Consider the following 12,535-nt stretch of genomic DNA (forward strand, 5'->3'; position numbering starts at 1 on the left):
TGCTGCCATGCAGAGCAGGCACTGAGCTGTCACCTCCTCACTGCTGCATGTCCCAGACACAGGCAGCACCTCCTGAAGGGCTTCCCTGCACACCCTGGGCTGCAGGCTGCTTCCAGCTGCACTTTGGAGCTTTGAAAACAAATCCTTGTGTTTTCATAAGCAGAACCACTCTCCAGCATTCACCCTGTTGTACTGGATTTGTGCCACCCTGACTCAAAGTTGAATTTTCCCATAATATTGTAGTTAAATTACTCAAAGAGTTCAATGTGACATACTTCACACATGAGGATGATTACAGAAAAATCTTTCTTTCAGCTCATGAGCTGTTTCAAAATGTATCCTGCACAGTTTGCATAGAAACACACTCTGAAGATGCAGTCTGAACGTTGGTGGAGTAACAAGAGAAGCTGCTTCATTTAGCCATCAATGCTGTGGTTCTCTTAGCTATAATTCAGTAAATAAACATTGAAATTATTAAATAAATAATGAATTTAAATAAATTCCTAAGCAGGGTGCTTGTACAGCATAATCAAAGGCCAAAAATGTGTCTAATAACTCAATCCTTCCCATCTGTAATCAAAAATTGAAACAACGCAAGAGCAGGACTAGAAAGATGAAGGGGATGAATAAAGATACTTGTTAAGCAGTTACAGAACTAAACAGGTATGTTTGAGAAAAGGCTTTTTGTCTTCTTCCTTGTCTCCTGCCTAGGATATTGTCTGAGATAAGTAACAAAGAGCTTCAGTTCTTTTTCATCAGGTCTCAAAGCTGCAGTGCATTTTCTAAGAACCAGCACAGATAAAGGAAACCTTAACCCACCCAAATGTTAGCATTTTATGCATCTGAGGTTAACAGGTAGATATTAAATTCCCCCATAAATTAAACAGCTGGAAATGGCCATCTTTTTTATGTGCAAAAAGCGCCTTGTTAGCAACAAAGCACAAAAGTTCATATTCTCAGATGAGTCACTTTACCTTACTCTTAAATCGCTGCTCATTTTCTCCCTGTGTGTTGATTTATGAACTTTATAGCCTACTGTTCAAAATTCAAGCTGTGTCCCCAGGCTGCATTGCTATCAAAACCTCTGTGCAGGTAGTATCCATTCATGTAGTGCTTAAAATGTTGCTACTAAATAATAAGGCACCTTTCCTGTCTTTTGTTCCATTCAGGATTTTGGAGAAGATGATTCCCTCTACATCACCAAGGTAACAACAATTCACATGGGCAATTACACCTGTCATGCCTACGGCTATGAAGAGCTGTATCAGACCCACATCCTTCAGGTGAATGGTTAGTAAATGGCATATGTGACATTCCATGAAAACATTCCCTGAGAAAAGTTGTGTGTTAACCTCATTCACACAGAGATGTGTAAAGCCACAGCCCAAATTATATGTGCACGAGAGCAGATGCAGCTTGGGGTTTGCTCACTCACACTGTCACACAGGCAGTCAAAAATAAAAGTGTCAAGGGGGGATGTGTATAATTACCTGGGCTTCAGGAGGTATCTTCATTGTTAAACAAGCTGTCAGTGACATTTTCATAGAGTTAAGAGCAGCCTTTCCAAGCATCTCTTAAAGTAATTACTACTTTTGTCAACAGAAGTGTAGCCTCGATAATTTCTTTTTCCAGAAAATTGTTTCTGTTGCATGAAATAGCCCAGGATATTTAAATAAATACAGCAGTGTTTCCAAAAGCAGCTAACTTCCAGCTGTATATCCAGGTTATTACTTGGTTGTACTGAGCTTGGTTTGCTGAGGGCTGTTTACACTGGCTCACTGGATTGCAAAATGAGGGCAAATAATTTTACAGGTGAGAGAATCACACAATTCCAGCATTCTCGTGCACCTCCATCCCCTGGACTGCATTTGTGCCTGGTGGAACTGATATTCAGGTGCTCACTATCTATCTCCTGACCTCAAACTCACTCAGTTGGATGTAGTTTAAAATTATATTAGATTGAGCCAGCATTTCATCAAGGGACCGGCCCTCAGAATATCCACCTCCCCAGCAGCAACAGCATTTTCCAGCTTCCAACCCCTTTTCACATGTGCTGATGGTGCCCAGCAGTGTCTACAGAACACGGGACAGGGGCACCCATTACTAATTGTGGTTACACTCTGGTGTGAAATGGGATGTACACTCTGGGATGTACTCTGGTATGAAAGCATTTATTTTTAAGGAAAATACAGTAACTTTATTACAGGGTATATATATTATAAGGAAAACTAGTATTCCTTTCTCTAGATGTGTGTTGACCTGCACAAAGGAGAGCTTTCAGCTGGTAGAGCAGGTCACAGAGGTGACACAGAGGTCAGCAGTGAGAGGAGAAACAGTAAAGAGGGATATTTGTGCATCTTTAGAGGAGCCATGGTGGTTTTGTTTTGAGGTTTTGTTTTGACTTCAGCTCAGGTCTTCTGGACATGTGTAAGTGCTCCCCCCACCACACAAGTACCTGGAGGAGAGCACAAAGTATCTGGCTGATCTGAATGAAAGCTGACTAAATGTCTCTACATAATAATTTGCCATCTTTTTGAGAAAGTAAACCGTAAATCTCAGCAACCTGGATAACTAAGTCGTGTTTGCTGCAGCTGAGAAAATAGGTTTCCTTCCTCAAAGTGCTGTTTGTTTGATGAATGGCAGTTGAAAGAAAAGCCAGCTAACAACTTAATCCCATGTCTATTATGTGATGTATTATGAGGCCTGAATGGAGTTTAGTTGGCAGACAACAATGTAGACTTTATCAGCACTGAGAATAGAAGGCCCAAAGGCTTTGAAACTTAAACCAGAATGAGAGGAGAGCTTAATGGAGTGTGGGGAGGGGGTGATCTGTTCCATGCTCACGCTTGCCACTTAGATTTAACTTGTTATTGAAAGATCACATTTTCTTTTTAAGTGGTAGTTTCATACCATAGCTGCATGGGGGCTTTCTTACCAAAAGAATAATCCTGTTATACAAAAAACACTATCTGTGTGGGCTTTTTAATATGCTATATATTCACTAAATACAGAAGAAAAAGCCCTGCATTCTGGTATCAACTCAGGCTTGCTAGAAAACACTGCAGGGTCTAGAAATCTTTGTCTCACAGCATCTGATATTCCCTTGTGAGCCATTAGGCTTTGCAAAGCTGGGGTTTTGCAATTCTTGATGTGGCTGCCCACATCAGTCTATTCCCTCCTGTTCTGCCTGTGTCACAGTTTCCTCCAGCAGCTGATGCAGGGGTGACAGCCCTGATGGCAGGAGAACATTGCTTGCCTTCAAATACATTGGAGGGTTCCCAAGGCAGAGCCTTTCACAGGGAAAGAAACCTCAGTTTTAGTAACTTAAAGGACAAATTGAGGAATTTCTCTTGACAGGAGTAGAGGGAAGAAACTGAGCCAAGCTGAATTGAGTGAAGATGCTGAGACTCTAAGTGTAGTTGATGGGCTCTGTTCAGCACTGGGGCTTGTCTCTGTCTGTCTGTATCAAACTAAAAACTCCATCTTCAGCATGGAAGGGTTTTTGTTGCTTTCTTGTGTTGGACTAGAATGGTAAGAGAATGTGACAGAAGCAAATCAGCCAGAACTTGGGTGTATCTGCTCGCCTGTCTCCTCTAGGGAGGCACTGATCTACTTTCAACATCAAAAACTTGGGGGCTTTTTATTTTGTGAAAATTATCAGAATTTTTCTTTTCACATCTCCCATTGGCTTTTGGGAGAGAATAGAGAAAGAAGATCCAACTACAAGTAAAAGGGTTTATCCCTCACCCTTCCCAAGACTGCTGTGTCTCTACAGGCAGGTTATAACTTTTAGAATGTTTTTCAGTTAATCCAGTGTTTTCAAAGCTGGAGTGATTCTTCCAGCATCCTTTGGTCCTTTTCCAGACCACCTGGGCCCTGTCTTACTGTTCCTTCTGAGACACATCAGTGATCTCACAAAAGAATTTGATCCTAGTTACATGTGCTCACTTCCTCTGCTTTTATCCACCATATTAAATGCTCTTTAGCTTATTTTTTTTCTTTGTCTCTTTTTAGAACATTAGGCTAGATTCTTACATTGATTAGGTAATATAGACAATAAGGAAATACAAGCTTAAATAGAAAGTTTGCAGCCCAATTTTGACAACATTAAATGTTTCTGAGATTTGGAGCTCTACTACTGCTCAACTGCTGAATGCTATACAGTGTTTCCCTTTATTTCAGATGGTTCAGGATATCCCAAATAACATGGGTAGATCCAGATGCTTATTTTGACAAGCAGAGATGAGAATCCTCTTTGGCAGAAAATATGAAGGTCACCAGGTGAATGCCCCAACCTGCTGGCTTACATCTGGATGTGTGAAATTCAGTTTGTTTGATGGGAGAGGTTTGGTTGAGCTCATCAATCTTAGGATTCACAGTTACTGGTAAAATTTAAGTCAGTGTATTTATGTAGCTTGCCCTTAACATCTTTGGAGGAAAAGAAATTGTGCTGAAAGGCAATGTTTAAACAGTTTAAGACTGAAAAGTTCATCTTGCATTCTGGTATCTTTGATCAGGAGGAGCCAAGAACAGCAGGAAAGTTTTGTTCTCTCCCATGTATGGATATTGCTTGGGAAATGTGTGCAATGTACACTAACTGTTGGGAGGAAGCAATTTAGCACTTTCAAAAGGAAAAAAGAGGTCCTGAGGATAAAGAATCTCATAAAATAGTAATCAACTATGAAAATTGGTAAGTCTCTTGGTAAATCAAGAGATTTACTGAGTGTAGGAGATTTGCTGGGTGTAGGGCATCATTTTCCTTGGTCCTTGCACTCAGAAAAACATCAGCATAAATCAGAATATTGTATTCCTTGAAAATAGTTTTAAAAAAGCCATTTGATCCTCAGCCCAATTATAAGGGTCCAATAGGCCAAATTTTCCAGTAAGGAAGATGTTACAAACATAGATGTTTCATTAATGTGGCTTTTCAGGAGAAAACATAAAATGCTGCAAGCTTCTTTCAAATCATAAATGTAAAACATCTCGAGTAAATGATTAATCTGTTAATTATTGCTACACCCTGGAGTATAGAGCTCCTACAGCAGCAATGGATGTCTTTGGGCCTTGGTGGCACCATCTGTGCTCATCGTGTGCTTTATCACCTGAGCTGTTTTGTAGTAATGAATTGGTCTGCTCACCAGTGAGGTGCTGCTCAGTATGCAGTGGTAGGCAATCTACCCAATCTCATGCTTGTTTCAATGCCTCTTTCTTCCTACTTTGCTTAAGATAATGGCATTTTTATATTGCCCTTGGCTGCAGACACAGTAATGGTTAGCAATGATATATATTCACCAAGGGAAAAAGCAAAAGGTAATCCATATATCCCAAAGTCTGGAACTGAAATCTTTGCAAGTTTAATGTGCTTACTTGGAATGTATTAATTTGTAGCAAGGACAATAAAAATATATTCTGCAGTTTGCTGTTATCACAAGGCATTTGCATGAAATAATTTACCTGTGCAGTGAATTATGTAAGACAAGGGAGAAGAAATAAAAAGTTTAAAAATAGAAGGAAAAGGAAAAGAGAGCAGAAATGGAGGTGAAGCACATACTCTTTGTAGGTGAAAACAAACAGTTTCCTTATTAATCACTCTTGAAAAGATACCTTGCTATAATTTTAAGTTAATTTTCATGCAGAGCATTGATTCAGTGTCTAGGACCTGTGAGCTACCTTTGGCAGTATAAATCTGTTGTGTTTGCAGCCATCCAGGTAAAATAGGTGGATTATTCATGTGCAGGCTATCAAGGTGTGAGGCAAAAATGTGAGGGATGAAATTTCAGTCTGTTTGCAGAGCCCTGATTCTGTAGCCAGCCTGGGAAATGCTGACACAGCTGCCCAGATGAGCAGGAAAGCCTAAAGCAAACAATATTAAGGAAATAACAACCCACAGTGGTTTTGAGAGATTAAATAGGTGATGACTGGGATGGGCTCTGTCTCTGAGAGCTGGTGGGTGAGAAGACACTTGGCTTGGAGTGAAATTGCTCTGGTGCCTGTGGCCATGTGAGATCTCAGCCAAGTCAGTTGATTTCAGGATTTGAGAATCAGGCCTTGAATACTGTAAATCTTTTTCCTCTGCATTTGTAGGAGGCACACTGTCCTTCAGATGTGAGTCTAAGTAAATCATGTTGGCCTTCAATGGGCCTCACTTACTCAATCATTTCATTCAAAAAATGTTACTAGTAGCATCCCATCCAGGCTGGCCAGATCCACATTGGACTCTAGCCATGGTTTTATAAAACTGTGCAGCTTTCAGCAGCTACATCATTAATCTCAAAATCTCCCAATCTGATAGAAAAGTTGACTGCTTCATTGTGAAATAGAGATACCATCAGCCATGGTTTGAGACAACCTCACGTTTCCTTTTATTTTTCCCTCAAGATGAAAGAGTCTTACTGGTATCTTTCACTGATGCTGCAGTATTGCAATTTTTTTTTTTTAAAGCAAGTCAGTAAATTGTTAAGAAATAGTTAATGGGTGGTATTAAGCCTTGTTGGTTTGAGCAGTGAAGGAAAGATGATTGAAAATCAATGAACATCTCTGAAATTGTAATATAATTAGTAGTTCTGCCAGTGGAGTATATTAAACAGCTCAGGAGTGCCTTTGTGAACAAGGTAAGTCATGTTTTAAAAACCTCTCAGTGAAAAGAAGTAATTGATAAACACTTTATTTGTTCAGAATAAGAAGTAATGAATACACAGTCCACTTCCTGATGGATAATTAAATACTGAAGATTAAGTTATTTTTCATAGGCAAGAACTCAAATTCCCTCCTGGATTCAGTGAATATCTGAAGCTTATACTTTAATTTTTCAATATGTGAGTGCCCACGTTAGGTTTTAATCCAGCTGTTAAGTTCAGTTAGTCACTCAGTGAAAGTCTAAATGCAGAATTGGATCACAAGGTTCCTCCCTGCATCAGTGTATTAGTTTACTCTTTTCTGTTATAGAATCATAGGATCACGGACTGGTTTGGGATTGAAGGGATCTTAGACACCATCTCAATCATCTCAATCCAACCCCCTGCCATGGCCAGGGACACCTTCCACTAGACCAGGTTGCTCCAACCTCCATCCAGCCTGGCCTTCAACACTTCCAGGGATGGGGCATCCTCAGCTTCTCTCACATGCCAGTGCTTGGAAAAGCATTATTTTCTATTTTCTGCCCTCAAAGTCAAGCTGTAGAAAAATCATTCATGTAGCTTGCACTGACAGCCAGACCAAGCTTAGTTCTCAGCTCAGAGCCCCTCGTGACACTGCAGGACAGCAGTGGCTCTGCAGCCCCTGCGCAGTCTCAAGTCTCCAGTTCCTCAAGTCCCCAGTCCCGAATTCCTCAAGTCCCCAGTTCCCCAATTCCTCAAGTCCCCAATTCCTCAAATCCCGAATTTCTCAAGTGCCCAGTTCCCCAATTCGTCAAGCCCCCAGTTCCTCAAGTCTTCATTTCCTCAAGTCCCCAATTCCTCAAATCCCCAGTTCCTCAAGTCCTCAATTCCTCAAGTCCCCAATTCCTCAAGTCCAGTCCCCAGTTCCCCAATTCCTCAAGTCCCTAATTCCTCAAGTCCCCAGTTCCCCAATTCCTCAAGTCCTCAATTCCTCAAGTCCCCAATTCCTCAAATCCCGAATTTCTCAAGTGCCCAGTTCCCCAATTCGTCAAGCCCCCAGTTCCTCAAGTCTTCATTTCCTCAAGTCCCCAATTCCTCAAACCCCCAGTTCCTCAAGTCCTCAATTCCTCAAGTCCAGTCCCCAGTTCCCCAATTCCTCAAGTCCCTAATTCCTCAAGTCCCCAGTTCCCCAGTCTCAAGTTCCCAATTCCCCAGTCTCAAGTCCCCAGTTCTCAGTTCCCCATTGCTTGCCCCCGCAGTGCCTCCGGTGATCCGCGTGTACCCCGAGACGCAGGCGCAGGAGCCGGGTGTTTCAGCCAGCCTGAAATGTCACGCCGAAGGGATCCCTAATCCCCGCATTACCTGGCTGAAGAACGGCATTGATATCATGCCAAAACTATCCAAACAGCTATCGCTCCTCGGTAAGAACAGAATTCTGATTAATTAAAGTATTGTAGGCAGGGATTAAGGAGGATTATTTTGCACTTTAAACCAGAAGTTCTTGTACTTTGCTAAGCCACAGTTGTTGGAAATCGTGTTATAAAACCCCTGTTCTTTCTTTTTATCTCTTTCTCCTGTGAATTTCCTGGGAAATACACTATTGATTGATGTAAGTGGTAATTGCATTCTGTTCAAAGACAGCCTGCCTGTTTCTTCACTGCCTTGCTTCTTGTGTACAGCACAGGAGAAAAGAAATGCATTAAATTATTTGAAGAGAAATTCGTTAAATTATTTGTTCACGTCTAAGCCCACACTGGATGCAAGTCAGCTGAGAGTCATTCTCCCACTCAGCCCTGCTGAAGGAATTGGGCTTTTAACTCCTCTAGGTCCCCATTCAAATGAGGATGCAACAGGCATAGCAAAAGGAAAAAACATTAATTTGCAATTTTCTGTGTAAAAATTATAACCCCATCCTCAACACATGCCCCAGTCTGGCTTTGGTAGATTGTGCCCTTCAGCCTGTGTTGGTAGCACTGATATTGCTGCATGGCACATACAATATCTCAACAAGTTCCAAAGGTTTCAGCCATTGGTCCCACTGCAGAAAGAAAAATGGTAGGAGGAATTGTAGAGACCCCTTTAAACCAAAGTTTTTTTGTGATCTGACGAAAAACAGTCTGCAAAACCAAAATTAATTTTTCTCTACTAAAGCCAAAACACTTTTCTAACAAAAAGAAGAAATAAATGAAATGTAATTTATAGTTTAACTTGAGATTGTTCTTTGTTCTTTTCTGGTGTGGAGGGTGTATGTGCTGATGGAAAGGAGCAAGACACCAGCTCCCATGAGAATCCCCAAAAGCCTCTAGTTAAACAGGAGGAAACACAGTGGGGTGGAACCACCCTGTTGAGCCTTCACTGGGGGGTTGTGGTGATGGAGGGCAATTAAGGCAGGGACAGTAATTAGCAGCAGTGAGGAGCACTGTCTATGAGTGTCTCTCTTACAGCAAATGGAAGTGAACTCCACATCAGCAGTGTTCGCTATGAAGACACTGGTGCCTACACCTGCATTGCCAAAAATGAGGTGGGAGTGGACGAGGACATTTCTTCCCTTTTCATCGAAGACTCAGCGAGAAAGACCCGTAAGCTCAATTTTCCATGCATTTCTTCCTTTAAATAGTGTTGGAATGTGATGGCATACATGTAATTTAATTTAGTGTAATTTAGTTCAGGCTATTGCATGCAGTAAGTTGGATCTTACACAAGGTAATGACAGTTCTAAATGCACTTTGATCAGAGGATTGGACACTTTTTGGGGGTACAAATCATGCAGAGAAGGTAAAATCTTGTCCAGGAAGATGGTGTCTTTCATGTGCCAGAATTATACTGGGTGTGTGATGAATAACAGCTTTATTGGAGTAACAAATTGGCAATAGTTTCAGATATCAGGGAATCCAAGATGTAATATTTTGTCACATTCTATAAATCTCATTGATTTCTGTATAAGGCTTCTTTTGAAGCCAGTTACCAGTCAAAATTCTTGAATATTTAGATATCTGAAAAATGTCATGATTAAATTATTTTACCTGTTTTTACATCACTGACTGGCAAAATAGGTTTCCCTCAGTGTGAAATCATCTTCCACCTCAAAGACAAATAGCCTCCCAGCTGCTCCTCCCACATCTCCCATAGGAGTGCAGCCGTGTTGTCTTGACCACACTGACCCCAAAATAGAATTGCTGAAGGAGGTGATCAGTTGTCCCATAGAAAAGCTCCCAGAGGCCTGATCTTTCCCAGTTCTGCTTTCTTGAATGCCTGGGAGATTACCTGGGTTTATGGTGATACTAAAAGTCTAGGTGCAAATGGGATTTTTACTGCTTTTCTGGCTGCTAATATAGAGCAAGAATTGAAACAAAGTTACCCATAAATATGAGCTTTCAAGGAAAATCTTTGGAAAAGAGATCCTATTCCTTATTAACTAGATTTATATACTCTTGTTATTACTGGTCATTTTCCCTTGAATACTTGAGTAAGGGAAATTACAGTATGTTGAGAAATAATTGGATCTATCTGGAACAGAAATTCAAATGCAGGTGTACTTTAAAAGCTTGTGTGAATCCTGAAAGAATGCAGTTGCCTGAAGTTCCAAGAGACACCACAGCCCAGGGTGCAGCTGCTGGAGCTGCTGTGGCTGCCAGCCTCAGGCTTCTTCTGAAAGATGCTGCTGGACCTGGCAGAGCTGGGTTAATGGTTGGACTCGATGATCTTAGAGGTTTTTTCCGACCTTAATGATTCTGTAATTCCACCTTGTGTTTCCTCATTGAACCTGCACAGAAAACCACAGGCTGTGCCATACCTGCAGCTGCATTTGAAGGTAACAGCTCCTCTTTAGTAGGTCATTGATCTTTGCACAGCTGCCTTCATTTCAGGAAGGATTTTTCCCATGTCAAAGTTTCTTAATTGTCTCTAGAAGGAGCAAATGTGTTTAGAACTCTCTGTCTTTCCTGGTATTTTATTTGAATGAATGTTACAAAATTTTCACCAATTGAACAGTTCATGTAAACATGAGTATTTATTCAATTACTTGATACAATGAAAGTTTTGACATTGTTTTGTTGTTTTTTTTCTTTTCCTGATTATTTTCTGGCTTTCCCAATATTCTGATGCTGCAGTTGCAAACATACTGTGGCGAGAGGAAGGTACTGCAGTAAAGTTCTTTTGTTGTAGTGATAATGTGCTTGTCTGCTTTAATAATTCCATGATGGGCCATTCTCCACTGACTTGCCACTAACCCTATCAACTTTCACAGTCACCAGATTAAGTACAGACCAGACTTTTAAAAGCTAAATTATTCAAATAAGAGATGTCACTCTTGCACCTATAACTTCTTGCATTTTCCCACTGTAAAATAATAGATGACCATAAAATATATAAAAATATGAATTTTATATATAATGCCAGAAATGTGAGTAGCCTGAGATTTTCAAGCTGCATTAGCAATCACACAAGTGTCAAAAGTGCTCTCAAATTACCATAATTGAACAAGTAAGGCATAAATTCAATATGTTGCATTTTTAAGCAAGCAATTCAAGCTTTTTCTTTTCAATAGCATGCATTGATGTTTTCTAGGTGAGCAACAGAAATTTTGTTCTTGACTGTTAGGCAAAACAAAAATCCAAACCACAACAGGTTTTCTTCCCTCTATCCTTTGAATCAATGCAGGGTAAAGGTTGCCCCATTTCCCCTTGTTTTAATTGGCAGTTAAGAGCTCTAGTTTGATCAAACTTACAGTGTGCCCTTCACAAGGTCGTCAACTGTGTATCTTGGAAGCCAAAGTAAAACAAAAACCCATCCTGAGCAGCTAATTGACTCAAGGATATCATGGAGGGCCTTAAAATCACCCTATTTTGTACATGCATGTGCTGTCATAATTTCCAAAATACCCAGTAAGAAGCATCATGCAGAGCCCAAGGGGCTCTCACGCAGGTTGTCCATCTGGCTCTGTAGGTGAGGAGCCCAGGTGTGAAGAGGGGACCCTGTGACCCTGGGCTCCTGGAGGGCTGTGGGCAGGACACCACTCCCTGGAGGAAGGTTCTGAGGTTCAGGTGCAGATGTAAACCAGTTCTCACATCTGCCAGCTCCTTGTGAGGCAGCTGAGACCTTGGTGTCCCTCAAGCTGAGTGGGAAGGGTTGCTGTGCAGTGGCAAACTGCTCTCAGCCATGTCCCCCTGCAAACCCCTCAAACTCCCTCACACTGCTCCCCCTGCAAACCCCCAAACTCCCTCACCCTGCTGCTCCAAGAAGGGCTTCAGGCTCACTCTGCTTTTGGAGGGGGCAAAGCCCCTTTGTCAGTAGGGCCTCTAAACAACAGCTGGGCTTCCAGCCTCAGCAGGAAGGTTCTGGGTAGCTTGGGCTTGGCACAAAGGATTTGGGGGCAGAAGGAGGGTGCCAGGGCATGGTGACAAAACCTGGTCACCAGGTTTTGTGGCCACTGTTGGCCACAGACACATACAGCAAATACACTGTTTTATTTCTGGAGTCCCTTCCAACCCAAGGCAAATGCAGCTCACTGAGGTCAGAGAAGTGGCTCAGTCACCTAGGAGAGCTCCCCAGCACTTCTTTCTGAACACCCCACCTGCAGGGCTGGTGCAGGGCTGTAAGGATTCACCACTGCTGGTGTTCCTGTAAATGGCATTTTGGGCACTAAGAACTGCTATTTCCCTTCTGCTTGGAAATGAAATCTCTAATGCATCTCATCAGTCCAGCATCACCTGCACGATGCTCCGTGGCTGTTTATATAAAGTGCTCCTTATGCTCCTTTTTAAAGAAAGTAGTTGGATAATCCTACCAGATGTAGAAGCAGAGGAATATTTAAAGAACAGCTGAGAAGTTGGTTACAGAAAGTCTTATTATAATTTTGCTAAAGAGATGGACTTACTGCTTATCAACCTTGCACATTTTAAACGAAAGTATGAACAATGTTGAGGCAAACCATGGCCAGT

At 41.5% G+C, this 12,535-nt stretch overlaps 1 protein-coding gene across 5 annotated transcripts in view; it reads left to right on the plus strand.

The window, feature by feature from the left end:
- The window catches only part of FSTL4 (follistatin like 4), a 330,553-nt gene that overhangs the window by 301,463 nt on the left and 16,555 nt on the right, over nucleotides 1–12,535 (plus strand). For 4 of the 5 annotated variants that reach the window (XM_074551962.1, XM_074551961.1, XM_074551963.1 and 1 more), the window contains exons 8-11: nucleotides 1,170–1,290; nucleotides 7,856–8,017; nucleotides 9,041–9,175; nucleotides 10,706–10,732. In XM_074551962.1, the coding sequence (XP_074408063.1) occupies nucleotides 1,170–1,290; nucleotides 7,856–8,017; nucleotides 9,041–9,175; nucleotides 10,706–10,732 (445 nt within the window). The remainder of the gene's footprint in view (nucleotides 1–1,169; nucleotides 1,291–7,855; nucleotides 8,018–9,040; nucleotides 9,176–10,705; nucleotides 10,733–12,535) is intronic. The other variant, XM_074551964.1, reaches the window with a different exon arrangement.

The sequence above is a fragment of the Zonotrichia albicollis genome, chromosome 15 (assembly GCF_047830755.1).
Source record: "Zonotrichia albicollis isolate bZonAlb1 chromosome 15, bZonAlb1.hap1, whole genome shotgun sequence".
NCBI classification, from domain to species: Eukaryota; Metazoa; Chordata; class Aves; order Passeriformes; family Passerellidae; genus Zonotrichia; species Zonotrichia albicollis.